The sequence below is a fragment of the Micromys minutus genome (assembly GCF_963924665.1).
Source record: "Micromys minutus genome assembly, chromosome: 25".
In the NCBI taxonomy this organism is placed as follows: domain Eukaryota; kingdom Metazoa; phylum Chordata; class Mammalia; order Rodentia; family Muridae; genus Micromys; species Micromys minutus.
In genome coordinates, this window is record NC_137960.1 from 24,952,975 (window position 1) to 24,980,555 (window position 27,581).

At 45.8% G+C, this 27,581-nt stretch overlaps 2 protein-coding genes across 2 annotated transcripts in view; both read left to right on the forward strand.

Moving 5' to 3' along the window:
- Window positions 1-4,157, forward strand: part of MCU (mitochondrial calcium uniporter) — a gene marked incomplete at its 5' end in the record, with an annotated part of 148,275 nt that extends 144,118 nt beyond the window's left edge. The window contains 2 exons of the mRNA XM_080937877.1: window positions 254-370; window positions 2,400-4,157. Coding sequence (XP_080794003.1) covers window positions 254-370; window positions 2,400-2,477 — 195 coding nt within the window. The 3' untranslated portion in view covers window positions 2,478-4,157. The remainder of the gene's footprint in view (window positions 1-253; window positions 371-2,399) is intronic.
- A 4,624-nt stretch (window positions 4,158-8,781) lies between these two features.
- Window positions 8,782-26,257, forward strand: OIT3 (oncoprotein induced transcript 3; the record flags this gene model as incomplete). The annotated part of the gene is made up of 9 exons (XM_080937559.1): window positions 8,782-8,842; window positions 11,567-11,941; window positions 12,549-12,656; window positions 16,272-16,394; window positions 20,202-20,324; window positions 21,635-21,795; window positions 23,275-23,690; window positions 24,969-25,068; window positions 26,084-26,257. 9 exons carry the CDS (start codon window positions 8,782-8,784, stop codon window positions 26,255-26,257), a joined length of 1,641 nt encoding a protein of 546 aa, XP_080793685.1.
- Between the last annotated feature and the right edge of the window lie 1,324 nt (window positions 26,258-27,581).

The following is a 27,581-nucleotide window of genomic DNA, read 5'->3' on the forward strand; positions in this document are numbered from 1 at the left end:
AGTGTTGTAGTCCCAGCTGCCCGGGGTATGAGGCAAGAGTGTGGCTGGAGTCCAGGCTGCAGGCCAGCCCAGGAAAATCTGAGAACACAAAAGGCAACAAATGTTTACGAAGTAACCAAATATGTAACAGAGCGTGTTAGTCTGTCTATACATACTTATTGTGTGGAGTCTGATCAACAGTGAATTTTCAACCAGCAGTCTTTAGAACAGTACTACTGAGGACTAATCGGCTAATTTCTCCTTTGTGTTGTAGGAATATGTTTATCCAGAAGCCAGAGACAGACAATACTTATTATTTTTCCATAAAGGAGCCAAAAAGTCACGTTTTGACCTAGAGAAATACAACCAACTCAAGGATGCAATTGCTCAGGTAAGTTCCTTAAGAATTAAATGAGCCCAGCCCCATCTTAAATAGCATCCTTATTATTGATAACCACGGTCCTTCAGCCTGACAGAGGGATCCAGCCCCGTTTTCTGTATAAAGACTGGTTTCCTGTGAGAAGGATATCTGTTTATTTTAAGGCGGTGTCATCTGTGACCCAGGCTGTCTTTGGACTCACTGTATAGCAGTTGGTTCAAACTCCTGGTCCTCCTGCCTCCACCCTTCCAAGTGTTAGGATCGACTCTCCGGAGGTTTAGGGGGTGCTGAGGGTTGGGATGGGGACCGCAAGCATGCTAGGCAAGTGCTCTGCCTGCTGAGCTGCACCCCAGCCAGTTTTTGTTGTTGTTGAAGAGACAGGTCTGCTTGCCTGCCTCAGGCTGGCCTCTAACTCCTGGTGACCCTCCTGCCTCAGCCTGGGCACTATAGTGGCCATCCACCTGTGTGCCTCTCCACACCGGCTCTGGGTCTCATCTCTCAGTGGCTGAAAATGGTGGACTCCAGCTGCACTGTTAATACAAACACACTGAGATTTTTAGAGCTTTCTAATTGCTTTTTTCATAGTCAGTTCTTCAGAACCCTCTGGTTTTGAACTAGTCACCCTTAGAGTTTGTGTTTCTGTTTCCTTGTTTTTCTCTTCTTTTAATCTCTCTACCATGATTGATGCAAAGACTTTCCGAGTAAATTGAATGGAAGTAACTGCACAAAAGCAACCTAAGTAAGAGGAGAGCCGGGGAGGACTTGGCATGTCAGGCCCAGGTCACTCGGGAGGGTGCTTCTTAAAAACACGCTTCTTTCCCACAGAAGCTGCTCCTCTTTCAGACTCCTGCAGTTCCTTTAATTTGGGTGGGTAAACCCACATTTGTTCCCCCCATAGTCTTGTGGTTGCAGAGGTTTTCAGCCGTCCCCAGAAGGCCTTTCCTCCTCAGAGTGCTTGGCTGCCCTTCTCTGGTGTGTGTGTATGTGTGTGTGTGTGTGTGTGTGTGTGTGTGTGTATGTGTGTGTATGTGTGTGTGTGTGTGTGTATGTGTGTGTGTGTCTGTGAGTGTATCTGTGTGTGTGGTATATATATGTATGTCTGTGTGAATGGGTGTGTGTGTATCTGTGTGTGAGTATACGTATCCATGCCTGTATGTGTGTCTATGTGTGGTATATGTGTATGTCTGTGTCTATGTGAGTGTGTATGTGTGTGTATGTATGTCTGTGTATGGGTGGTATATGTATGTGTGTGTGTGTCTGGGGGGGATAGTATATGAGTATGTGAGTGTACATGTCTGTGTATGTTATGTGTGTGGTATGTGTTTGTGTAAATTCGTGTGTATCCATGTCAGTGTGTGTCTGTGTGAGTGTCTCTGTGTGTTTGTGTGTGTGTGTATGTGTGGTGGATATGAGTGTGTCTGTGTGTGTATCTCTGTGTATGCCTATGTGCGTCTATGTGAGTGTTTCTTATGTGTGTTTGTGAGTGTGTGTGGTCATATACGTGTGAGCATGTATATGTGTGTGTGAGAGTGTGTGTGTCAGTGCACACTCACATTGCCTTCTGTGGCTGCAGGAAATCATTCTGAGCCACATGTAATAAATGCCAGTTATCTCTGAACCAGTACAAATAGAGGAATGTTAGTCCCGCCCGTGCTAATTAATACAGCTACTTAAGGATGAGATCCAAGTATGTGACGGGGTTTAGGGATGCTTCAGTTGACTGCACACCTCCCTGTAATGCTGTTGTAGCAGTGTTCAGACACACCTGTAATTCTAGCACTGGAGTCCGAGTTAGGAAGGCTTCTGTGAGTTTGAGATTAACCTAAGCTACAGAGTGAGACTATCTCAAAAGTCAACAACAAAGCCAAGCATGGTGGCACACACCTTTAACCCCAGCACTCGGGAGCCAGAGGCAGGCAGATCTCTTGAGTTCAAGGCCATCCTGGTCTATAGACTGAGTTCTAGGACAGCCAGGGCTACATAAAAAGACCCTATCCTTTTTTTTTTTAATCACCTTCCTCACCTGTTGTTTCTATTTTAGGCAGAAATGGACCTTAAGAGACTGAGAGACCCGTTACAAGTACATCTGCCCCTCCGACAGATCGGAGAAAAGGAATGATCCAACACGTGTGAACCCGCCAGAGCGCGCCTGCTTGTGACTCACACCTTTGTATAAAGCATGGCAGGGGGCAGCTGGGGCCCTGTGGGGTAGAGGGTTTTACCTTTAATTCTAAAAACAAAACACAAAAAGGATCTTAGGAAAAAAAGGGATCTGAAGCGCTGAGGATCAGGCACCTTGGAATCCAAGTGCAAAGGGCTTAGCAAATCATGTCTTAAGCATCTCTGATTCTGGATGAGAATGGCGAGGTCGCAGCTGGGGGGAGGATGCCGGGGTGTTTGCTTCTGGCATCTTTGCAGGGTCTGCGAAACACTAACATGCCAGCACCTCACTCAGCTCTAGATTTGTTTTTTTTTTTAATTTAAAGTTTCATATTTTTGACATAGAAATAAATAAGCATAAAAGGAAATCAAATCTTCTAATACGTGATTGGCAGAGCCTGAGCTGGTGTGATTAGCCTTCATTTTAAGCTGGACCCGGCCTCTGCAAAGTTACTGGGATATCTTCATCCTGCACCCCTTTTTCTGACCTCCTACCTACTTATGGATACTGGTTGGTTACACTGCTTTCGGCCACATAATCATTGGAATTAATTTATGATTGATTATCTCTTAATGAGATCTCATGTCTGTCTCCCCGGGCTCTGAATCAGTGTCTGGAAGTCACTGGCAAGTCTGCATGAGGGTTTTGTTGTATTTTGGGGTTCTTTTGTTTTGGTCTGGTTTTTTTACTAATTAGTCCTGAGATTAGGAAAAGATTCCTTCCTTTAATACTGACCCTATTGACGATCCCCACTTCCTGCACGCCATGGATCAAAAGGCCAGTGCTTGTCCGTTACCAAACGAGAGAGATGTAAGGTTTACAGATCGGCTAAAAACTGGGCTCTGCGGCTGTTTCACAACCAGGATACTCTTGGTTAATCTAAGACACAAGCTTCCTCACCATCACGTGCCCTCACAACCCTACCACCCCAGTTGCTGTAAATCAAGGGCGGAACTCAAAGGGTGCAGCTATCTTTTTACCAGGAATACCTTCCTGTGGCTTCCTTTAGCCTGTCTTCTCCACCCTGTTTCTCTTTAACTTAAATCGAGAGACAGGAGAATTACTCTTACACTCTATCAGAGTGTTTTCTACTGTCTTACCAGCTGGCACCTGCACTCGAAGTCAAAGCACTCTGCCAAGTGTCCTGTTTTTAACTGTTCTGGGGACAGGATGGCAAGGAAGACAGGGGCTTGCCACACAGCTGATTGGGTGTTTGGTTTTGGTTTTTTCCTTCACATGATTCACCCCTCCTCATGGGACAAGAGGTTTCTGTTTCCTCCTCCTTTTGGGATCATTGCATATGAAAGAAAACCTTTAAATGACAAACCCAGACTCCAGGTGCCTTGCAGAGGTTGAAGGCCAGTCAGGATGCTGATTCCACCAGCCATCCCTGGCCTGCCTGAATGAGTGGATGCATGTCTCAGTCCCAGCCCGCCTCTCCTTCCTTCCTGCTGTCCAACCTCTCCCTTGTTTCTTTTCCCTGTGTAGATTATTTTTAAGCCATCTATCCTGTTTGTGTGCAGGATTCTGAAGAAGGAACGGCACAGTGCAATGAGCAAATCCTCTGGGTGGTGTGGGAGGCTGGGGGGGGGTGACCAAGATGATGAACATGTGTACAATCCTGTATCATTTATGAAATATGTATAAAAAGCAACGTACCTTCTGGAACAATAAATACTTATTCAATTTTTGAATCATGGCATCTCGTTCTTTATAACAAAGCCAGAAAAAAACTGCCTTTCCGGTGATTATAGCTGGGAAGTTTTATTTTATGTAGGCTAGGCATAATGGCATATACATTTAATCCCAATATTCACTCAGGAGGCAGAGGCAGGTGGATCTCTGTGAGTTCTAGACCAGCGAATTCCAGGCCAGCAAGAGCTACACAGTCAGACCCTGTCTCAAACAAACAACAGGCTGGAGAGATGGCTGTGGTTAAGAGCACATCCAGAGGTCCTGAGTTCAACTCCCAGCAACCACATGGTGGCTCACAACCATCTGTAATGGGATCTGATGCCCTCTTCTGGTGTGTCTGAAGACAGCAACAGTGTGTACTCATATACACCGAAACCTAAACGACAACAAAAAATAAGGTAGATTTTATAAAAACAGGAGTATCATATTCAGCTTTCTTCCTAGAATCTGCATGTCACTAATCCTTCCCAGACATAAATGGATATTATAGTCCCAGCTTTTCAGAGCCACCACGAGGTCAGATTACCTCTGTAGCCTGTATAAAGCATCAAAGGAACTGGTGTCCTGGCCTTTTAATGTGCAGGGATGAAAAAACAAACACCTCTGTGTCACTCTACCTTGATTGCCTGGTACTCCAGAAAGCTGTTCAGAGACAAATCAAAGTAAAGATTCATTATTTTCAGAAACAAAAATTTATAATGATCACTAACTAAATAGGAAATTATCATGAGGAACCACCATTGTCAAAGGGTGTGTCAAAAACAAAAACCAGGGGCTGGAGAGATGGCTCAGCAGTTAAGAACACTGGCTTAACTGGGGGTGTCTGGGTGGGGGAGGCAAGAGGGGTGATGGGGATGGGGGATATGGAAGGGAATCCAGGAAAGGGGATAACATTGGAAATGTAAATAAAATTTATCCAATAAAAGAAAAAGAAAACAGTGTTTTTATACTCTATTTCAGTATCAAAATGTTGGCAAAATCCATTAAATTAGTAGTCTTGAAATAAAACAACACTGGAATCTGGCTCCCTGGTGAAGAGCCTGCAGGGCCCTGGTCCCTCCCCCTGCAGCGTACGTGGGGTACCTCTGAGGTAAGAGAAGTGTAAAGTAGGGAAGGGTGAAACTGTCTCACCATTGACTGCATGCAGCATTCTGTTCAACTTTGCCTGGGGCATTTGAGGCAGATAAGCAAAGTATAATTGGGCTTCTCCAAGGGAAATGGACAAGCAGTATTCTTTCTGAAAACAGGGGCGTTGTCCCTACCTCTGTTGAGACAGTGGCCCAGATGAACCACCGCTCCAGAGAAAGAACAAGAAAGAGCAGGAAGTTAGAACACATGGAGGCCATTGACTCCAGTGGCAAGTTCCGTTATAGATGTTTATCTTTCTTAATTCATGTCCATACATTTTATTTCATGACCCACTGAGTCGTTTAAACAGGGGCCATTTGTGTAACCATGGAATCGCCCCCAAGAGCCTAGTGATGACAGTGATGTCCTCTCTACCCCAATAGTACAGCATCAAGGGATAGGGTCTCACGAGCCCCTCCCCCACCTGTGACAGGGCCAGCCTTGTGCAGTTCAGTACAGGTAACCATGGTTGCTAGTTCACGGGTTGGAATTGTCTTTATTCTAGATGGCATTGTGAAGCTTGTCACCCTGTCTTCTGGCTCTCACACACTTCCTGTTCCCTTTTCCTCAATGTTCCCTGACCCTTACGGGCGGATGACATAAATGCCATTGTTTTTTTTTCCCCCAACACCACATCTTTCCTTTTCTTCTCCTTAATAAGTCTCATACCATGTTTTCTATAAAGCACCTTTTGGGTCTTTTCCTTGGGATCATACTGAATGTTAAGTTACCTGCTTTATATGTTCGCATTTGCATATCATTTGTATATGCTTTATCAGTGTGGCACTTGCTAAACAGGACCAACTTCTTCAAGCCTCTCTCCTGTGACTCAGCCTTTGGGTTTCCCTCTTCAAGACCTCCATTTCTCTTCTTTGCAGAGTCTCCTGCCAGTGACCACATGTGAAGTGTGAACTTCCCACAATGTTCTATCCTGGGGCACACCTGCCTTGGGCAGTCTCACTACTCCCATCTCTTTCTCCCTCCCTGATGGATTACTCTCTGTGTGGTAGGTTTCTGTTAACATAGACTTTTGGAGAATCAAAAATACAAACTAGTGCTAACATTAACCGTGGGGGTGGAGTACTAAATGATACAATAAAGAAGCAATTAACCTAATCTGAAATATGGAATATATTCAATAAGCCGATGGTTAAATGACTGGCCGTTCTCAGCCTATAGTATAAAGGAGGAACAGTGACACCTCAAAATACAGTCTAGAGTAAAACTCTTGTTGAATCCTGATCATACTAGCAACACAAATGAACCTTCGAAACTACCGGGAAAGCTGAACCTAGGTCAGATATCAGATACTGAAGAATTATTCCTGCTTTCCATAGCTGTGATAACAGTCCATGGTTATATAAATAAGAGACGCCTGTGGCAATACATCTTAGGAATGAATGCCCCGTGGAATGTGAACAAAAGAAAATTCATAAGGTATCAGTGAGCTTTCAGGTCAATGTTTGACATTGTTCTCCTGTTTCATATATATTTAAATTCTCTAGTCATATTTTTAAAGCAGGTCAACTAAAAGCAGGAGGAAATTTTTGACAAGAGCAGGGGAGGAAAGAGCCCTGGCATCTGGGGATTCTTGTTTATAGAACCAAAGGGCTATCTGCTGCAAGTCCTTGACCCCTGCAATCAGTCTTGGCAGCAAGCCTGGGTTTATCTCAGGCACACGTCCTTTGTTTTTTTTCAAACACATATGAATCACTCAGATATCTTCTCAGGGACAGGAAACCACGAGGCTTGGCTTTTTGTTGTTGTTTTGTTTTGTTTTCTGTTTTCTGTTAAAAGCAACAGCAGTATTGCCCTGCTGTGGAGTCCCACGGTCGGTCATCCATCACTGCCATCAAAGCACAGCTTAAGGAGCTAATGGTCAAGTTGCCTGGGTCCTAAGGGGAGAAAGTATCACAGTTAGAGACATGCAACCCTGTGTTTACCTATAACTCCTGTGGGTTCTACCTACCATCACAATCTAGAAACTAGCTATCTAGAAATAATCCTAATAGTTTCTGGAAATGGAGCCCTTAGAAGAAAGAAGCCACAATCATTTGGGAAAAGTTCATAAGACCATAAAGAGCTCCTTCCCCAAGCAGGCTTCTTTTCCCAGTTGCTAGAGATATGGGAATACGCTCTGGCTTGGGATTTTCAAAGTTGGCTAGGGAGAATTTATTTTCCTCAGATGTATTGAAAACAGATCTTAACACACTTTTAGCCCACCCTGCTCATTCGCCCCCTTTGCATTGTCTTCTTACCGTAATTGCTAGTTTTGGGTGCCCACAGCCTAGAATACCAGAGACCCGTGAACCGCACATCTGAAGTTACTACACCCAGGCCTGGTGATATCTAGTGAGCTGGTCCTCCCGGTTTTCCTCTTTGGTCAAAATAAAACTCTAGGCAATTTTAAACTTTCCAGGGTCTTGTTAACTAATGGGTAGCTTTCCTTTTTAAGTCTCTGCTATTTTAGTGTGAGAACTGGTTAAATAAGTAACCCTAACACATCTGCCACATAGAGAAGAAACCCAGCATGGCACCTCCAGGCATCACTGCTGAGGTTGGCAATGCCCTAGTGAAGGTTATTCCCTTTGGAAACTTTGAGACTGGAAACCAGAATAAGACACACCTACAGACTTCTTCAAGAGAATACCAGCTCCTCACAGGCCCCTCACTACCTCCTGTGTGTGTGTGTGTGTGTGTGTGTGTGTATGTGTGTGTGTGTGTGTGTGTGTATGTGTGTATGTATGTGTACGTGTGTGTGTGTGTGGTTCTGTGTGTCTCTATGTGCATGTGTGTCTTTGACTGTGTCTATGTGTGTGTGTGTGAGAGAGACAGGATGCATGTTTATGTGTGTATGTGTGTTTCTATGTGTGTGTCTGTGTGTTCTTGTCAGCTCCTGGACCATCAGACTGAGAGGTTTCCCCAGGACCCAGTTCCAGCGGAGGGGCTTGTCCTGCCCTGGCTGAAGAAGACTGCACATTGCCATGGTTGCTGCATCAGGAAGTCAGTTCCTAGAAGTCACAAAACAAGATTTGACGTGAGGGGATGTCTCCCAGTGAGAGTTCCCCTCTGGATAAGATACGGAAGGCTCTGTTACAGGCCATTCTTGGGGGGAAGGGGGGGTGGACACAAAACAAACACAATAGGAGGATGAGGAATGGTGAGGGGTTTTTATCAGCAAACCACTGCTGCTGACAGTCCAGAGCAGGCCTCTATCTGGAATCAAGGCCAGAGCAATAGATGCTTTATCCCGCTCACCCTCCCGCTCACCCTCTTCCGCTGTCCCACGGGGTCCCAGATGGCACTGATACAGACGTGCTTCCTAAGAGGCCAGAGGGATATTTTTTCCTAAGGGCTTGAGAAAAGAACGACGCAGCGCTGCTGGAACGGGCGTCTGCCATTTGTCTGCCATTGTGTTCCTGGCTGCTGGATCAGAAAGATGTCACTGTCTCTGCTACTCACCTGCCTCTTCACCACGGTCACCTCGGGGTCACCCATCGGTGAGTCTCCCTTCAAGAATTTGGCACAAGGTACTTTTCTGTTGCTGTTTGCTTTTGTGTACCAAATGTAAAGAACTAGATGGCAGGGCCTTAAATAAAGCCTGTGGTTGTATATTTAAAAAACAAACAAACAAACAAAAACACTAAAACTACATGGATATATGCCCAGAGAATTTTTGTTACGTGTTCCTTTAACCACCTGTCTAAGTGTCCAGGAATTTCAAGGATCTTTGTCTCTAAAACCCTCCTGTGAGCTAAGGGGTTCTTGGAGTATGTGTGAAAAGAAATTATGATCTCTTTCTAGTGTGAAGGCTTTAGAGTTCCAACTTGAAGAACGGAAATGATATTTTGTTTCTTTTAGAAATGAAAGATGAACTTTTTCCTTAATGAATAAAAGGGACCAAATGTTCTGTCCCCATGGAGGGTACAGACGTGGATAAAATGAGTATTACATCTGACCTTTAAAAAAAATACAAGTGACTATTTTCACAGACCGAACAGCTCTGAAGCTGTTCCTCTCAGGCTTGGCAAGAAACTGGCCAACAAGGATCCTCCTGGGTGTTTCTGTGTAGCTCAGTGTGTGAGTGTCTTAGATTGGTTTCTCTGCAGTAACTTGGGCAATACTCTGGCACCTTTCAGTATATACATATACCCATGTATACTTACATATATATTTACACATATTTATATATATGTAAGTATATACATGTATGTGTGTATATATACACATACATACATACACACGTATATATATTGTTTGAAGCCGGGCACAAGCTTTTAATCCCAACACCTGGGAAGCAGAGGCAGGAGTATCTCTGTGACTATGAGGCCAGCCTGGTCTACAGAGTGAGTTCCAGGGCAGCCAGAGCTACACAGAGAAACCACATCTTGGAAAACAGAAACCAAAGAACAGCGACAAAAGATTGAACTCCGAGGAGATACAAAAGCTATGTGTATTGCAATATCCTGGATGGGATCCTGGGACAGGGGACATTGTAGATAAAAACTAAGACAATGTGGATGACCATAGGCTTGAGGTAATAATAGTCGGCAGTGGTGTGTTGATTGGAACACAGGAAGGACGAAGTGGGCAGTAAGAAAGCAGGAATGGGGGAGCTTCTAGACTCAGCGAAGGCACAGAGGCTGCAAAGACTGTGATCTGGAGAGTGCACAGGGCCTCCCAGGTACACCAGCCTCCGGGATGACAAGATAAGGACACAAACATGTCTGCTCAGGCCCCGTGGTCCGTCTTTACAAGACCCAAGATGCTCCTAAGTGTTCTGCCGAGTCACTGAGCCTTCTAGTAGGGAGGGGAACTTTGAGAGGGACACATGGGGTTGTTCTTTCTCAAGCCCTGATGCTGAGGGCTGCATGAGCTAATTAGGACCAATTTGTATGATGCCACATTCTTGGCTCCAGCTGAGAGTAGCAAGAGGACTTGATACAGAATGGGCTTTCTGAAAGAGAGGGGGGAAGAATGTAACATTAGCAAATATCCAGTGACGGTTTGTGCAACATTTCATATGGGGTCAATTCTTCTCGGCACAGTTTCTCTCTAACAAGAAGGCAAGTATATTTTCAACAGTATAAAAAAATGACCCTTAGCTTTAAGGAAAGCTTTAGAAATCATGAAACAGTCATTACGGGAGTTGCTGTTGATGCCATTAAAGGTTGAATGTCTAACTATTTCTTGTAAAATTAGAGACAGGGAGATGCGTCAAATATTTCTATGAAGTTCTAATCACCTGTGAAACTGCCCTGGAAGCTCTGCTTGGCCAGAAAGCCACAGCCAGGGGGGGCAGAGGGTTCCTCCTCGGAGAAGGGAGGGAATTTGAGGACATCTCCTCAGGGAACACTGAACTGTCAGCTAGCACTGAGCTGGGACAACTCAGGGGCCTTTTAAAGACTTTGGAAGGAACTCACAGAACTTGAAGAGAAGGTTGCTTGTGCCACCTGCAACTCTGCAAATGTCATTTCCAGAAAGTGCAACGTCCTGACTGTCAAGTTTTTTTTTTCCCCTGTCCTCTTGCCCGGCTGCTGTGTATTTCAAACTGGCTGTGAGCCTCGAGCCCTTCCCTTCCTGTGGAAAGGGCTTTCCACATTCCTTGTTCACCCGGACTTCATACTGATGCCAGCCCCACAGCCATTTTCACAAAGGCAATTCGAGGCCTTCTTTTCTTTTTGAATTTCCGAAGCTGAGGACCTAACTGCACGTAGCACGGTCTCTCCGTGACTGCAGAGCTGAACTGCAGTGGCCTCTCCACACTGTCTCTTCCCGTCCTTGTGTCAAAATTCCTAGATCCTCAGACACGTGACCCCCTTGGTCTGTCGATTCATCGACTCAACCATGTGTCCATTCATTCCAGTGCTGGCTGGAACACGGTGTCGTGCACAGCAAACTCAAGCTGTTAGACTTCCAGGCGTGGCACAGACTTAATTTCAGCACTGAGGAGACAGGAGGATGCTTGGGGCTCACTGGCCAGACAGTCTAGCCTAAATCAGTGAGGCCCAGGCCAGAGAGAGAGAGACCCTGTCTAAAGAAAGCAAAATGACTGGTTCTTAAGGAAGGATGCCTTTGACATCTTACACATGCACACACACACACACACACACACACACACACTTTTTGTTTGACAGATCAACAGGCAAGACTGAGGTAGATGTAGCCGTTGGCATTGTTATCTGAAACGTCACCAGGTGTCTCTGGGTCTCTTTCATCCCCAGCCCTTGATCCTTGTTCTGCGTACATCAGTCTGAACGAGCCCTGGAGGAACACTGACCACCAGTTCGACGAGTCCCAAAATCAACCTCTCTGCGACAACCACATGGACGGGGAGTGGTATCGCTTTACAGGGATGGCAGGAGATGCCATGCCCACCTTCTGCATACCAGAAAATCACTGTGGGACCCACGCACCTGTCTGGCTCAATGGCAACCACCCCGTAGAAGGGGAGGGCATTGTGCAACGCCAGGCCTGTGCCAGCTTCAAAGGGAACTGTTGCCTATGGAACACCACGGTGGAGGTCAAGGCCTGCCCTGGAGGCTACTATGTGTATCGGCTGGCCAAGCCCAGCGTCTGCTTCCACGTCTACTGTGGCCGTAAGTCCCCGCCTCTGCTCTCTTCTCTCCCCAGCAAGGCAACAGACGGAGCTAGAAAGGCACTATATGGACCCCAGTTACTCTGATGCCTCTTTCTTCTGTGTTTATTCATTAAAGCTGTAAGATTAGAAGTGATGGGATTGTCACCTTCCCGAGTATGGAAGAGCCCTCCACAGTCTACTTGTGGAGAGATGATCAATGGAGAGCAGACAGATACCCAGACATCTGCGGGGCAGCTTTGCGCTTGCTCACACGGCTCTTTAGGCATGATGTGTAACAGGAAGAGGCAGCTTAGCATCAATAATTCTTTAAAGTAGATTTCTACATCACTAATGCCATCAAAATCTGGAGACTTCGTAAACATCTTTAACAGTAGAGCTCAAACCCAGGGCCGACAGAATCTGGGGCCTGAGATCTGTAGCTGGGAATTGGTTATCTGAACGGACCAAGCTGTCCATGAGCAGCTTGTCTCTCTCCATTGGTGAAGCGGTCCCCACGGCCATGAGAAATGTCAGAAACTTGTAGCCCACGCCTGCATTCATGAGACAATCCAAAAGACAAGGTCCTCGGAGCCTCGCCATTCACAGAAACTGTTGTCCTTCCGTAGATTTCTATGACATCTGTGATGAGGATTGTCACGGCAACTGCTTGGACACCACCGAGTGCGCATGCTCTCCAGGAACCTCGCTGGGCCCAGATGGGCAGACTTGCTTCGGTAAGAACTAGACGCAAGGCAGACATGATCCCTCAGGATCCACGCGAGATCCCAGTGAATCTCTGAGCATTTGCAATTGAACTTGTCTTTGTTGCTGACAACTAAAGTACGGGACAAGCTCGTGGTGCGATCAAGGACAGTTTGCAACCACGCTGTCTGCTCTCTTGTGAAGCCATTTGCAAGTGGCCAGTGTGCCTGAGGATCTGACTCTTAAATTCACTAAATTTTAATATAAAAACTGATTTTTGATCCACCCATTGACAAACCAAAAATGCTCGGGACAACTCGAATGACTAAAATTTGTCTGTTTTTGCTAACTGTTAATACAGAGGAAGTGTTTCTGGTGAAAACTGGCCTTCATTAAGGTGTGGTGCACTCTGTAGCTTTAAAACTGAGGAGGCTGAGGCAGGAGGATGGTGAATTTAAAACCATCCTGAGCTGCATCAGGCAAGACTCTCACTCAAAAGAACCCAGAAAATCTGACCTCCAAACTGAGATACACTATAAGGTCATTTCACAGTAGCTTCCTAAGCCATTATCATCCTATGCGTATTCCCTTCAGGCAGATATAAAAGTGGGAATATATGTTTATTTGTTGACCTTTTCTTTTCTGCATCAAAGGTGGCACATCATCATTCCATAGGCATCTTTGCCTATCCAAAGCCCCAAGTTCCCACGAGCATCCGAGAGGGGACAGCAGGGAGACTTCTGTGTATAGGATTACACGTCAACTTTAGCTTATATTTAGTTTTACGTAAAGGCAACAAGTATAAACTTTTTGTTACATTTATTTATCGTGTATGTGCTTGCTGGACATTTACAAGGACAGCTTGCTGGAGTTGGTTCTCTCTTTCAGCCAAGTGGGCCCCCGGATCAAATTTAGGGGGCCAGACTCGGCAGCCAATGCCTCTACCCACTGTGCCAGCCCAACAATTTTAACTTTTATTTGTTTATTTATTCATTTATTTTATGTATATGAGTACACAGTAGCTGTCTTTAGACATACCAGACGAGGTCATCAGATCCCATCACAGATGGTTGTGAGCCACCATGTGGTTGCTGGGAATTGAACTCAGGACCTCTGGAAGAGCAGTCAGTGATCTTAACCACTGAGCCATCTCTCCAGTCCTTAATTGTTGGTTGTAAATTAGCTATTTTCAGGTAGAGAGGAGGGTGTAAGAAAATAACCAAGTAGCTACACATGTACCCAGATGGAACCATAGTTAAAATTTGTTTTCTTTAAAAAAAGGGGGTTGTGAAAATAGAATTTGATATTCAAGCTAAGCAGTCTCACTGGGTTCCACCACCCTCTGTCATCCTCCGTGGCTGCTACTTAAATGGCGGCCTGTTTCCTTCCTGCCCTGTCTCTGTTTTATTACTGCTGTGTGTACACGCAACACTGTACGATACAGAAATGTCATATTGGTGCTTAAAGTCAGCCTACAAATGATACCTCACTCCATGTGGGCTTTTTCTCCAGGTGTAGGCCTGTAGAGGAGTTGCTAATGCTCAAGATGCCTCTGCTAGCTGTAACCGACAGCCCCAAGCAACCCAGCCTAAAGAAGGAGAAGTTAAGTTCTCCCTCACATAAAATAAAAAGCAAAATGGAGGCTTGCAATGGAGGCCAGGGAGAAGTCGGAGCATGGGTATGGCCTCATCTCTGCAGGGAAGCTGCTGACCTCCTGGCCTCCCTGGTGAGGGTAGTGGAGTGAAGTTTAGGGCCCAGTGCATGGTGGCACATAGCTGGGAGCCCAGCACTTAGACAGTGGAAAAGGAAGATAAGGTGTACAAGGCCAGCCTCTTCCGCATGGTGCATTCTAGGCTAGCCTGGGCTACATGAGACTCTCATCTACATTGGCATCTCCTTATTTAGCCCTTTTTCCCCCCTTTGTTTTTTTGTTTTTGTTTTTGTTTTTGTTTTTTTTTTTCTCTTAAAAAATGCTTGTATGGCTCTCTGGGTTATTTTTTATCACCAATTCAAAGCCTCCAGATCTTGCCTATCCATTTTCATCATGAGCTGTCTGCAGTGTTTCATGCCAAATCCTTGTCTAGCATTAGGGGTTTTCTGTGGTTCTTCCCCCTTCTCACCTCCTCCAAGGATGCTCTACTCCAGAGTGGGTTTCCAAGTGTGTCTTTAGTTCAGGTCCAATTGCACATCAGCTTCTTAGCTGGAGACTGACATCCTGAGTGGGAAGTGCACATCTAAGCTTCAGCCATTGCCCGCACTGACCCAGGATTCCACCGTTGCCAAGCGAAGTGCGTCCCTCACCCTCCGTGTCTCCTGCAGGGAGCCTCCTCCTCTTCCACTACTGTGGCAGAGTTCTACTCTGCATTTCAGTGAGCTACGCAGTCCCTCTTGCTACTCTACTGAAAGAGCGAATGATGGTCAGTAGACACGAAGTAAGACACTTAAGAAGCGGAGGTGTAACTCACAGGCATGTTGCCAGCATTGGTTCAGCGCCAGGGAAGACCTGGCAGAAGATTGTATACCAGGAACACAAGCAAAGACAGAAAGGCATGGAGAAAGGGGATCCCACAAGAACCACCCCAATGGCAGTGCCCCTGACTACCCCACTAGGACCTACCTCTTAAAGGCCCACTACCTTGTCACATCATATTAGAGAACAAATATGTGCTGTGGAGTTTGCTTAAATCTTACCTGAACCCTAAGAGAGGGGCACCTTTATCTGCTGAGCCCCATAGGGCACTGGGTGTAAATGGAGTTCCACCCGGCTCATCTGATGCCCGGCGATCGTTTAAGCTCCAGCCCCTGGCTCACATCCTGAATCCGGGTTCCTTCCTGGGAACTAAGACATACTCCATTCTTTTTCTCGGTAGAAGGAGAGAGATGGGCATTTATTGTTCATTTTCTTTTATTTTATTTTTTTCAGGAACCCATACATAGTTCATCAGATGTTTTAAAGACTAAAAACCATTTTTTTAAATATGATGTGAGACTGTGAATTTAAAAACAAAAAACAAAAAACAGGGTCACACTATGCAGCTGGCTCTTCTGGAGCTCCCTATGTGGACCGGGCTGGCTTCCAGCTCTCAGAGATCTGCTTGCCTCTGCCTCCTGAGCGCTGGGATGAGACTATTTCAATTTTAAAGTTGATTTTCAGGGTGGTTTGTCATGCAATAACAGGAGACTGTCTCACACTGTCTTACTAGATAGCTCCTTCTTCACCGTACGCCCGTGCAGCGCACGCCCATGCAGTGCACACCTGTGGTGTGCTGTGTGGTAGAGCAAAATATAATCTATAACCTTGCACTGAACAATTTTTCATGAACTTACTGGAAAAAAAGGAATTCATAAAAATTTTTTAAAAAATGTACCCAGCACACAAAAGAAATCTCATTCCCCCATGGCCTTTCCTTATTCCATTTATGTATTTATTGTGCATGCATGCCCAGATGCCATGCATGTAGAGGTCACAGAATGATGGGCTTGGTTAAGGGAGACCAGGCCCCTAGACTGGACTACACAGGCTGGTACATGGTGCTCGAGGGCTATCCAATAGCATCTGAGAAGACGCAGGAGGGGGTTCTGTTCAGGGCTGGGGGCAGGGTAAGGTTGCTCAGCGGTGTGGCAGTGATGCGGTTTTTCTTCTGCAGACGAAAATGAATGTGAGCGCGACAACGGTGGCTGCAGTGAGGTCTGTGTGAACCTCAAAAACTCACACCGCTGCGCATGCGGGGCGGGCCGCGTGCTCGGGAGCGACGGAAAGACTTGCGAAGGTGAGACTGGGTGAGGAGCGGATGCGAACCCCACATCCAAAGGGGGCCACTGGCTTGTTCTTTGACATCTGGGAAGCTGGCTTGGCGGTAGAGGAGCACCGGGGGGGGGAGGGGGGGGCTTAAGCTGTGGACAGAATGCAAGATTGAAGGGTTATGGGCAATGACTCGGAAATCTGCTACTATTCTGTGGGACTCAAGTCATGTCCTTACCACAGCTAAAGTGACCTCACGCCTGCTTTCACAAGTCTGAGCTGCCCTAACGCTCTCCGGAGAGAGGGAAATAGCATAGTTTTTATTATTTATGCCGGCTATATGATTCGTCCTTCAGTACCATTGAACTTGTTTATTAATAGAGCCATAATCTATATATATACACGAGTTCATTTTATTCTTGTCACGTTCAAAATAATGAGACACCATCCCAAAGAGAAAAATGTCTGGGTAGTGTCCTACAAAGTTTGCATTAATTCAGAGAACAGCAAGTGGAGTATTAAATTGCTGTCCTTATAACGAGGCTAAATTATTTTGAAGTTTATTGAATAGTGATAATGTCTGGAACCCTCCCTAAATCTTAATAATTTTAGGTAATAATTTCAGCATATTTGAATATTAATAAAATATTTGATGAAGAACATTTGTAATTATTCATGAGCACATTATTGAGACTATTATGGTTAATATTCATATAATCTTAAAAACCTAATAATCATAACTGAAAAATACTTAGCAAATGATAAAAATTTTATGTGTCTCTATAAGCAGTATTTCAGGAATACTGTTTCTATTTATAACATTTAACTTTTATTGAAAGGCTAAATGTATTTGTTTCTTTAGTGTGGCTATCAAATGGTTATAGCTTTTTAAAAATTAATTATACTTTTAAATTTTTAAGTAACTTTTAATGGTTTATTATATAAATAGAAAAATAGGGGAAAAGGAAAACAATGTAAGTGACCCCCCCAATTTGTTGCTGGATGTTTCTGCCCTGAACATTTCTTTCCACAATCCAGAGGGGCTTAAATCCTTTAAGGGAATTTAGATTTTTTTTTTTTTTTTTTGGCCTATTTTTTGTTTTGCACTTTTAGACTTGAAAATACCCAATATAGTTGCCCCTTCATCTTACAAATATTGAAACTGCAACTTAGAGAAATAAACTGACTTAAGAAAGGTCATTTTGAGGGTGGCGGGGAACCAAGTGTTTGCTGAGTCAGGTGAGGCCCCCGGTATGATAACAGCACTGAAGTCTTCTTCTAAAAGGAAAAAACCATTAATGTTAATTTTAACACCCCCTTTTTTGATACAGTGTCTCACTATGAACCCTTGGTCAGCCCGGTATATAGGACAGCCTTGGTATGTAGACCAGGCTGTCCTAGAATTCACAGAGAACCACCTGCCTCTGCTTCCAAAGTTCTGGGATTAGAGGCGTGTACCGCCAACCCAATGATTTTAACACTTCATAACATAGTAGCATATTTTTACGTTTTCTTCCACATTGTTATCTATAATCTCAACTATTTCAAACATCCACAAACTGCATATATCCTTTAAAAACACATGGATTGTCTTGTCACTGTTGGCAGTGATATTTGTCACAGCTGGTCTGGACACACAGGTGCCCTGTGTGAGACGGACATAAATGAATGCAGTGGCAACCCCTGCCCATTTGTAGTGGGTGTGGGGATGGGGCATGTGCATAAAGTCAATACAGATCAATATTGCAGGCCTGACTTCCTCCTTCAACTTTGGTGGAGCATCAGGCTGTGTTTGTGTCTGGCACCCTGGATCCACAGACAGGAGCCTAGCATGACTGTCCTCTGAGAGGCTCCACTCAGCAGAGATCCACAGCCCACATTAGACAGAGTTTGGGAAAGAATTGAGGAACCACAAGAACAATAGAGTCAACTAGCCTGGATCCTTGAGGGTTCACAGAGACTGAACCACCAACCAAAGAGCCTAAGGGCGAGACCCTGACTCCCACACACATGTAATAAATGTGCAGCTTGGTCTACATGGAGGTCCTCCAACTACTGGAGCCAGGGCTCACCCTGACTCTGTTTGCCTGCCTTTGAATGCTGTTCCCCTAACTGAGCCGCCTTGTCTGGCCTCAGTGGGAGAGGATATGTTAATCCTGCAGTGATTTGGGGTACCATGTGGGTTGGTATGCTCCTCATTCTCAGAGGAAGGGGAGGGGAGGGACTGTGTGAGGGGGGAACTGGGAGGAGAGAGAGGGGCTATAATCAGGATGTAAAGTAAATAAATAAATGAATTAATGGAAAAAATATGGCTTGCTAGAGCTGGTAAGATGTCTCAGCAGCTAAGGGTTTGTCATCAAACCAGATGGCCCGAGTTTGATCCTTAGAATCCACTAGCTAGAGGGAGAGAACTGTGTCCACAAGTTGTCCTCTGACCTCCACACACTGTGGCTTTACTACACACACACATGCACACATACATGCATGCATGCACACACAAACTGTGGCTGTTCTATACATACACAGTAACACACACACAGAGAAACACATACCGTGGCTTTGCTGTACACACACATACTTGCAAACATATGCATGCACATACTACATAAATATTTTAAAAATATTATAGGTTGGTTTCTAAGCAGGTGATAAAGATTAATTTATTATAACTTTATTACTGTTTCCTTTTTTTAAAAAATATTTAATATATGAGTGCTCTATCTGCATGTATTCCTATGTGCCAGAAGAGGGCATCAGATCTCAGTACAGATGGTTGTGAGCCATCATGTAGCTGTTGGGAATTGAACTCAGGACCTTTGGAAGAGCACCAGGCACTCTTAACCGCTGAGCCATCTCTCCAGCCTTCATTATAACTTTAGTCTCTTACATTTTCCTAGTACTGATTTACGTATACTAAGTCAACTTACTGATGATCCACTAACCTGCTTTTCCTAGCACCCTTAGGCATCAGCTTCCGTCTCTCCCCAAGCATGTTAGATGATCTGAAACATTTCTTTCTATCATCCTAACTTAGAACAGAGCCCCACAAACATTTTGCATAAAGGCAGGTTGGTAAATATTTTGTGGACCATCCAGAATCAATCAAAATTACCAAGTTCTGCCCTTTAGAGAAAAATAAAATAAAATAAAATAAACATAGACCGTCATGATCATGCCTATGTGTGCTAATAAAACTTCATTTAAACACCATGTAGCAGACTGGAATCTAAAAGCCCTCAACCCAAGAGATAATGTCCAAGTCCCACGCAAGTCATTTTGGTGATTAAGATTATGATCCTTCACATGCTGGTGCAGGAGTGGAACCTGGGGCCTTGGGAATGGTAGGCAAACGCTATGACTGAGCCTGGTGCTCTTAGTCTCAGAGGGTCTAGGAGAGGAGCCAATGATCCAACTGCTCTACAGCAACTGTGACCCAGCTGGTCCAGAAGAATTTTACTCAATCTCTTCTCATCCACCAATAGGTCTTTAAAATTTTAACTTATATGTACATATATTACAACAGTTAAGAAATGGCTTCTGAGTCTTGTACACATTTACGACCTCATTCTAATCATAAGAAAACCGTGAGAAAACTAGAAAGATACTCTCCAAAAATGCCCGGAGAGCCTCAGTAACCATTGCTGAGCAAGGAGGGCTACTTAAGGCAGTCATAACATTTAATGAACAGTTTTGGGGATTTGCCTCGCTACCGGTTACCACATTAGGCTACAGAGGAGTGTGCCGTGAGCTAAGAACGATCCCTGGTGACTAACGCCGGGCTTCCCACACAAGAGTGTGACAGGGTAACTCTCACCTCTGCCGGTTCCCTCTGCAGACATCCAAGGGTGCCACAGCAACAATGGTGGCTGCAGCCATTCCTGTCTTGGGTCGGAGAAGGGCTATCAGTGTGACTGTCCCCGGGGCTTGGTGCTGTCTGAAGATAAACACACCTGCCAAGGTAGGGCAAGGTTTGACTCCCTTCTGATTCACACGCTGTCCTCCCTCCCACCTTTGCCTCCCCCCTGCCCCCCCCCCAGACCGGAAGAGTCTTATCTTTCATAACACTGTCCCTCTGAGCACCAAGTGTCCCCTGAGTCAGCAGTCAAGAATGGTTCAGTAGAGAACCCCACCCCCACCCCGGCAGGGTGTGCCAGATCATTCTGTGATCCCCTCACTTGGGTGGTGGAGGCCAGAACCGTGCCAGAGAGAGCAAAGCCGACCTGAGCTACCCAGTGAGAGCTTGTCTCGTAGACAGGAGTGGGAAAAGCTCTCTCTCTCTCTCTCTCTCTCTCTCTGTCTGTCTGTCTCTCTCTCTGTCTCTATCTCTCTCTGTCTCTCTGTCTTTGTCTGTCTCTGTCTCTCTATGTCTCTGTCTGACTCTGTCTCTCTATGTCTCTGTCTTTGTCTGTCTCTGTCTCTCTATGTCTGTCTGTCTCTGTCTCTGTCTCTCTCTCTCCCTCTCTGAAGTCATGAAAAGCTAACTTCCCTTTGCTGGTCAGCTCTGAGTTGCTCTCTGGTGTCTATAGCCAACAGTGCAACTGCCCTTCTGCAGTTCCAGGGGCCAGCCTTGAATAATGAGACCTCTTCTCCAGTTCTTGGTGTCTGATTTCTTTGTATATCTTGATGCTGAGACGTGTGTTCACAGATGGACGCTGGCAGTACCTGGTATCCTTCAGGGTGTTTGCAGGGGGACAGAACATGAATGCAGGAATGCCACAGAGAAGCGACCTTTTCTTTCTTTTTTTTTTCTTTAATATTACGTTAAAGCAGAATTTATAGTCTGGGTTTTCAGTTTACTGAGTAGCTCAAGGACACTTTGGAAGGCTTCCAGAGTCAGAAACGCTGTTTATTGCCTGTTTAATGGTGCAGTAACTAATGGTCAGATCAAAGTAGCTCTGCTGTGCTGCTTAATCCGATGTCAGCAGCGTCTTACCTGTGCTGCCGGTAAATTGTGTAGGCACTAAAGTTCATCCTTACGATGTCCCGTCCCATGGAGTCAGGCCAGCCACACTTTGGACAGCCGTTTGAGCGGAAGCTTAACCGCACTATTTCCTGTTCAAAAGAATATGTGCTTTGAGGAGCATCATTGACCATTATCTTGGGGGTTAGGGATCCTGGTTTTATTCATCTGCTTGCTTCAAACCCTTTCCTGGAGGGAAAAGGACAAAGAAGGTAGGTTGAAGAGGAGGAGAAAGTATTCCCCTAGCAGCCTCCTTAGCTGTCCCCTGAGCCAGGCTCCCTGCTCTAACAGAATCTCTTTACACACAGTACCAGTGTTGTGCAAGTCCAGTGCCATTGAAGTGAGTGTCCCCCGGGAGCTGGTTGGAGGCCTGGAGCTCTTCCTGACCAATTCCTCCTGCCGAGGAGTATCCAACGGCACCCACGTCAACATTGTCTTCTCCCTCAAGACCTGTGGCACCGTGGTTGATGTAGGTTCTCCTGGAGGACACTTAGGGAGTGGCCAAAGCTACTTGGGGAGGTAGTTGACAGAGGGTAGATGGTGAGATAGCTCCACACAAAAGAACTGAGCTCACGACATCTTCCACCCCAAGCCATGGTCCTGGAACGGTGAGGTACGGAATGACTAATTCTATCATCTCTGGTCACATTCGGCCCTGAGACATCTATCTGCGAGGTATTTTCCCACATCAATCCCAGCAGTACCAAAAGGCAGGAGACACCCTGTGGTCAGTCATTAGAAGCTAGGGATGATATGGGTTGAGGGGATGGTGGTTCGTTTAGGACAGGCGAGTGAATCCAGACATTGATCCAGGCTGCGGTACAAGGTCAGTGTTTTTCCTTTTTCAAACATGCTCACACCCCCATGCTGAAAACCCAGAGGGGACTATGGAATAAGTTCCTGTCTATCAGGGAGCACAGAGCAGGCCTGAGATGGAAAGATAGAAATGTAAGCAAGGGCTGGGCTGGCTGTCTGACACATGACAGGCACAAACTCTAGGAGTCCCCGAAAGGGCTGTGTCTTGGGTGTGGGTAGAACTGTGTCTAATGCACACAAGTAAAGAGACGCAAGGCCTTTTTAATGGGGAACACAGGAGCAGCACCCCAAGGGACTCTTCAGGTCCGGGCAAAGCAACCTGCACCGCAAGACTGGAAAGGCCGTGGGGGTAGAGATTATTTCCAAGGGCCTGGCTTGTGCTCTAGGGAGAGACGGAGGTTTGAGCTGCCCCCCCCCCCCCGTGGATGAAGCTCTGACCCCCACAGTGTGCAAGATTGATGGTACACAGAGGACTGGATATAGGTCAGTGCAGAGGTCTTAATGACCATTTGTTTATGAGTCACAGGGCTCATTACTTTGGGTGAGATACAAGGTAGTAATGGAGGAAGAGGGGCTCCCCATTCAGGCAAACGTGGATTGTTTCTATGGTAATCTGACGGAACAGCTCTGTAACAGGCTGGTACCATCTTCGGTTGGCTGAGTGGAAACAGTTCTGGGGTAAGCAGCTGAAACCCCTCTGTACTGGCGTGGGTGCAGGTTCTGGATGAATCCAGGGCTAGCTTAGGTGCAACAGGAGCTAGAATTCTTGCCGAGAAAACATGTGGCACTGTCCTCGTGTGAGAGCTTGGAAGTCGCTGATTATCTCCCTAGATCAGCTCTCCTGACTAATGCACCACAAGAACGCCTGGGCTGACCAAGACTGACTTAGCAGTCTGAGTGTCCTACTAACCAACAGCGGCTTAGGCAGATTGGCTTGAGGCCAGTTCAGGCCAGTTCGGACAACATTAACAGCCCCCGCCCCCCCACACACACATTTAAAGCCAAAGCCCCTCTGGATTAAGGAACTAAATCTGTAATGTTTAACAGGCTGGGTGTTCGGAGGATGTTAAGGTGAGCAGAGAGGGAACTAGAAAGAAATCTCACAATCTCTCTTCACCCTTTCCTGGTACAGGTGGTGAATGACAAAATCGTAGCCAGCAACCTCGTGACGGGTCTGCCCAAGCAGACCCCTGGGAGCAGCGGAGACATCATCATTCGGACCAGCAAATTGCTGATCCCGGTGACCTGTGAGTTCCCACGCCTGTACACCATCTCGGAAGGCTATGTGCCCAACCTGCTCAACGCCCCGTTGGAAATCAGGAGCCGAAACCACGGCATCTTCCCCTTCACGCTGGAGATCTTCAAGGACCAGGAGTTCGAGGAACCGTATCGGGAGACTCTGCCCACACTCAAGCTCCGCGACTCGCTCTACTTTGGCATCGAGCCCCTGGTGCACGTGAGCAGCCTGGAGAGCCTGGTGGAGAGCTGCTTTGCCACGCCCACTGCGAAGATGGATGAAATCCTCAAGTACTACCTGATCCAGGATGGGTGAGCACAGCGCTGTTTTGGCGGGGGTGGGGGGAGTGGGCAGGCACACCCACTTCAAGCGCCCGTGTGTGTGTGTGTGTGTGTGTGTGTGTGTGTGTGTGTGTGTGTGTGTGTGTGTGTGTGCAATCGCTGAAAGGCCCTGGATCAGATTTGTAGGTATGTGATGGTGTCAGTGAATCTAATTGCTCTCAGTGCCCCGAACAGTGGCTTCTGACTCTTAGTCCGATGAGGTCAGCTTAGAAGCCATTTCTTCCATTTGCTGTGGATGAGTCAGCGGCTGTCTCCCGCTGGGACGTCTGCTTGTGTACTTGTTATTTAGACTCTGGGTCAAGGACTGTCATCTGTTTAGACAGTTCAAACCAGCTCTGCTGTTTCTCCTTTGACCTTTAATACATATAAAATAGAGAACTACATCTGTGTGTGTGTGTGTGTGTGTGTGTGTGTGCCTCTGTGTGTGCACACATGCATGTAAAATATATAAATGATAGAAAATATCATATATATTATATCAGATGATATAAAATATATAAATGATATAAAAGATGTAAAATGAGTTAGAATGGTTAAATCACACCTTAGCTTCTTAGGGGAAAATGTGCATTAACATGCACAACCATGGCCTTGGTGTGTCGGCTAATGAGCCCTTTCCCCAGTTTTCCATGACAGGCACCTCATGGCAGTGTGCCAAAGTGAACGTAGATTAAGACACAGACTCTGTAAAGTGGTGAATTGCTATTACTTTTGGGGAAAGAGAGATGAAATCATTTGAGGCCACCTGTCGTCCCTCGTCACCTGAGAAACTTAAACATATGCACACAGGTGGCCCCTTCAGCTCTACACACCCTCCGGGGGATTGCGTCTCTTGTATGTCCAGGAAACAGGTGTTAAATCAAGGAAGAGCCTTCTCAGACCAGCCACTATCCTAACCTAGATCCCTACACGTCACAGACGGGAAGACAACCTTACTAGCCAACCGTCTCTCTGCAGAGCACATCTCCCAGCTTCTAATTATGCAGAGTCCTTAAGGAAGCAGGGGTGCTGTGCTCTCCGAGGCTCCATGAATGGAGAATAGAGCAGACATTGTACTTAGCCCTGCCTGATGAGATCTGAAGGTGCCTTTGCCAGGAGAGAAAACCATCTAGTCTTCTCCCAAGGCTGGCGTGTAGCCCAACACCCTCCACCCACTTTACCTCTCCTTGGGCCAAGCGCCTTGGCTGGGAGCGTCTGCTGCCTCTGTGGAAGCGATCCGGTCTGACACGTTGTCTGTCCTACCTTTAGCTGTGTTTCTGATGACTCAGTAAAGCAGTATGCATCAAGGGATCACCTAGCAAAACACTTCCAAGTCCCCGTCTTCAAGTTTGTGGGTAAAGACCACAAGGTAAGCTGGACACCTTTGTCCCACAGCCTTACACACTCAGCATTCATACACATTACAATTGCCTGCCCCGCACCACCCCCATGTAAAGTGGCCATGCACAGAGAGTATCATAGGACCACAATTTGGAATCGTTGTAGGCAGATTATCGTGAAAAGTGAGTGTTGCTATCAGTTCACGATTCAGACAGGAATCTCGGCACAGGAATGGGGAGAACTTAGAACCCAGAATGCTAATCGTAGGATACAACTTAGTACAGAATGCTCTATACGGAATGTATGGGAAACTACAGATTGCAAGGGTTATCTCACAGAAACAGAACGGTTTGATGTACATGTTTTATAGCATGCTCTTAAGAGGGCAAAAGGGGGCCTCAAATTACAACCAGGGGGTCACATCAATTTAATGAAACGGTAAACAGTTTTTAAAATTATAAACATGAGAGAAGCAGGTGTGAAGTGTACTAACCGTGTGTGTACACATGGTCAAGATGGCAAAAGGCTATCCCAAGTGACTGTGGGTGACAAGATCGAGCTTTTGCTGCTGTGGGTAGTGTTGAAACACAGCCCAAGTAAGGTTTCAAGGAGCAGCATTCCTTCCCACAATGCCTCTAAATGATCTTTCCGGCCATTTTGTTATTCCAGAACTCCAGCTGAGTAACCGATCCTAGCTCAGCAAACCCTTCTGGAAAAGGCTTCTTTGCAAGTACTGGGCTCCAGTGCTCCTCCCAGTCCAGAGGACTGAGATGCTAAAGCAGGAGACTCTCTCCCTAAGGTCTCTTCAGCATATCAAAGTCATGGGTCTAGATTTTGAGGTCACCCACGTGACTGTGTTCCACGTGCACACAGTTCTAAATGTGTAAACGGGGCAATTTCCTTATCCTAACTCTCGGTTTCCTGTCCATAAATATAAGACTGTCATGGTCGCCTCCAGTTGGTGCTTGTGAAACTATGTGTGGCTCTCTTCTGTCGCCTACAGTGACAGTGATATGGCTGTTTTACTGTCCTTACCCCTTCAGGAGGTATTTCTACACTGCCGGGTCCTCGTGTGTGGGGTGCTGGATGAACGCTCCCGCTGTGCCCAGGGGTGCCACCGGCGAGTGAGTCGCGAGGCAGGTGAAGACGAGGACTCTGCTGGGCTGCAGAGCCAGACACTGACGGGCGGCCCCATCACCATCAACTGGGAAGACTAGTTCCTGCTCCCACGCTTCCAGCCTTCCTTCTCTCTAGAACAACTTCCTGTGTCCTGGGAGAACATCGGAGAACCTCCTAAGACACCTGGCTCCTTTAAAGCATATACTGTGAGTTTAGACAAGCCCACTCCATGAAAGGACTGGCTGGCTGGTCTTGTTCCCGGGTTGGTCCAAATCACAGCACTGCTGGCCCATGTGACCTAGGTGTGACTTGGCTTCTGGATCAGAGAACTGCGTTTGTCCTCCTGGAAGGACACCTCCCTCACTTCTTTCTTACAATGAAATACCTCGTTAATGGCGTAACAAGGCCACTAACATGAAGAGCTGGGAATAGCATTCCAAGTCAAAAACCTAAAATAATTCATTACTAAAAGTATCCCCTAAATATCTAATAATTGTGACCTAAAAATCTCAACTCAAGTATAGAATATTTAAAGGAGACTTGAAAGTTTATCAATAAAATTATGTGTAAGAAAAGAGACCATAGGTTGAACACTGAATAGAAATTTTTAGTGTTTTCGTATTGCCTTGGGTAAAATGTTTTCACCTAAAAATAAATCCATAAGGTGCTTAAGAGCACTGGCTGCTCTTGCAGAGGGCCCAGGTTCGATTCCCAGCACCGCCACGGTGACCCACAACTGTCTGTAACTCTGGTTCCAGGGATCCAGTGGCCACTTCTGAACTTCCCAGGCACCAGACATGCATATGGTGTATAGATATACATGCAGGCAAAACACTCACACAAGTAAAATAAGTTAATTTTTTAAGTTTCAGAATGCATGTAAGTAGTTCAGTGGCTCTAAGCAAAACTAATTTCTGGCCCCATATGCCCTGAATAATAGTATTCTGTGCCCTCAGTTAGGTAAGACAATAGGAAAAGGTATAAAATTATACCATACTCTTACTTTGCAGGTGCTCAATAAATTTTATTGAAATAAATACAATAAACTATAAAGAAGAGTGATATCTAGAGTTCAGCTCCTTGATACTCGGGGTAACTGCTGACTTCCCACGAGATCAATTGAGGTCTCCTTTTCTTTCTCAAAATGGCTACAAGGAACAAGCTTGGTTTTTGTTTTTGTTGTTGTTGTTTTTGGTTTTGTTTGTTTGTTTTTCTCTTTAATTACCATGTGGGATAATGGATAATTCTGGTTAAACTTAATGAAATTTGGGAGGGAAATAGAAGAAGTGAGAATTTTGGGTCAGAAAACAACATTTCTCTATAAATAGGCAAAGGTAAGTGTTTTAGATTTGGGGGCCAGTGCGACTTTGTTGGCTGAGATAATCTACATCAGGGGCCTTCCGGGAACAACAGAATACCTGC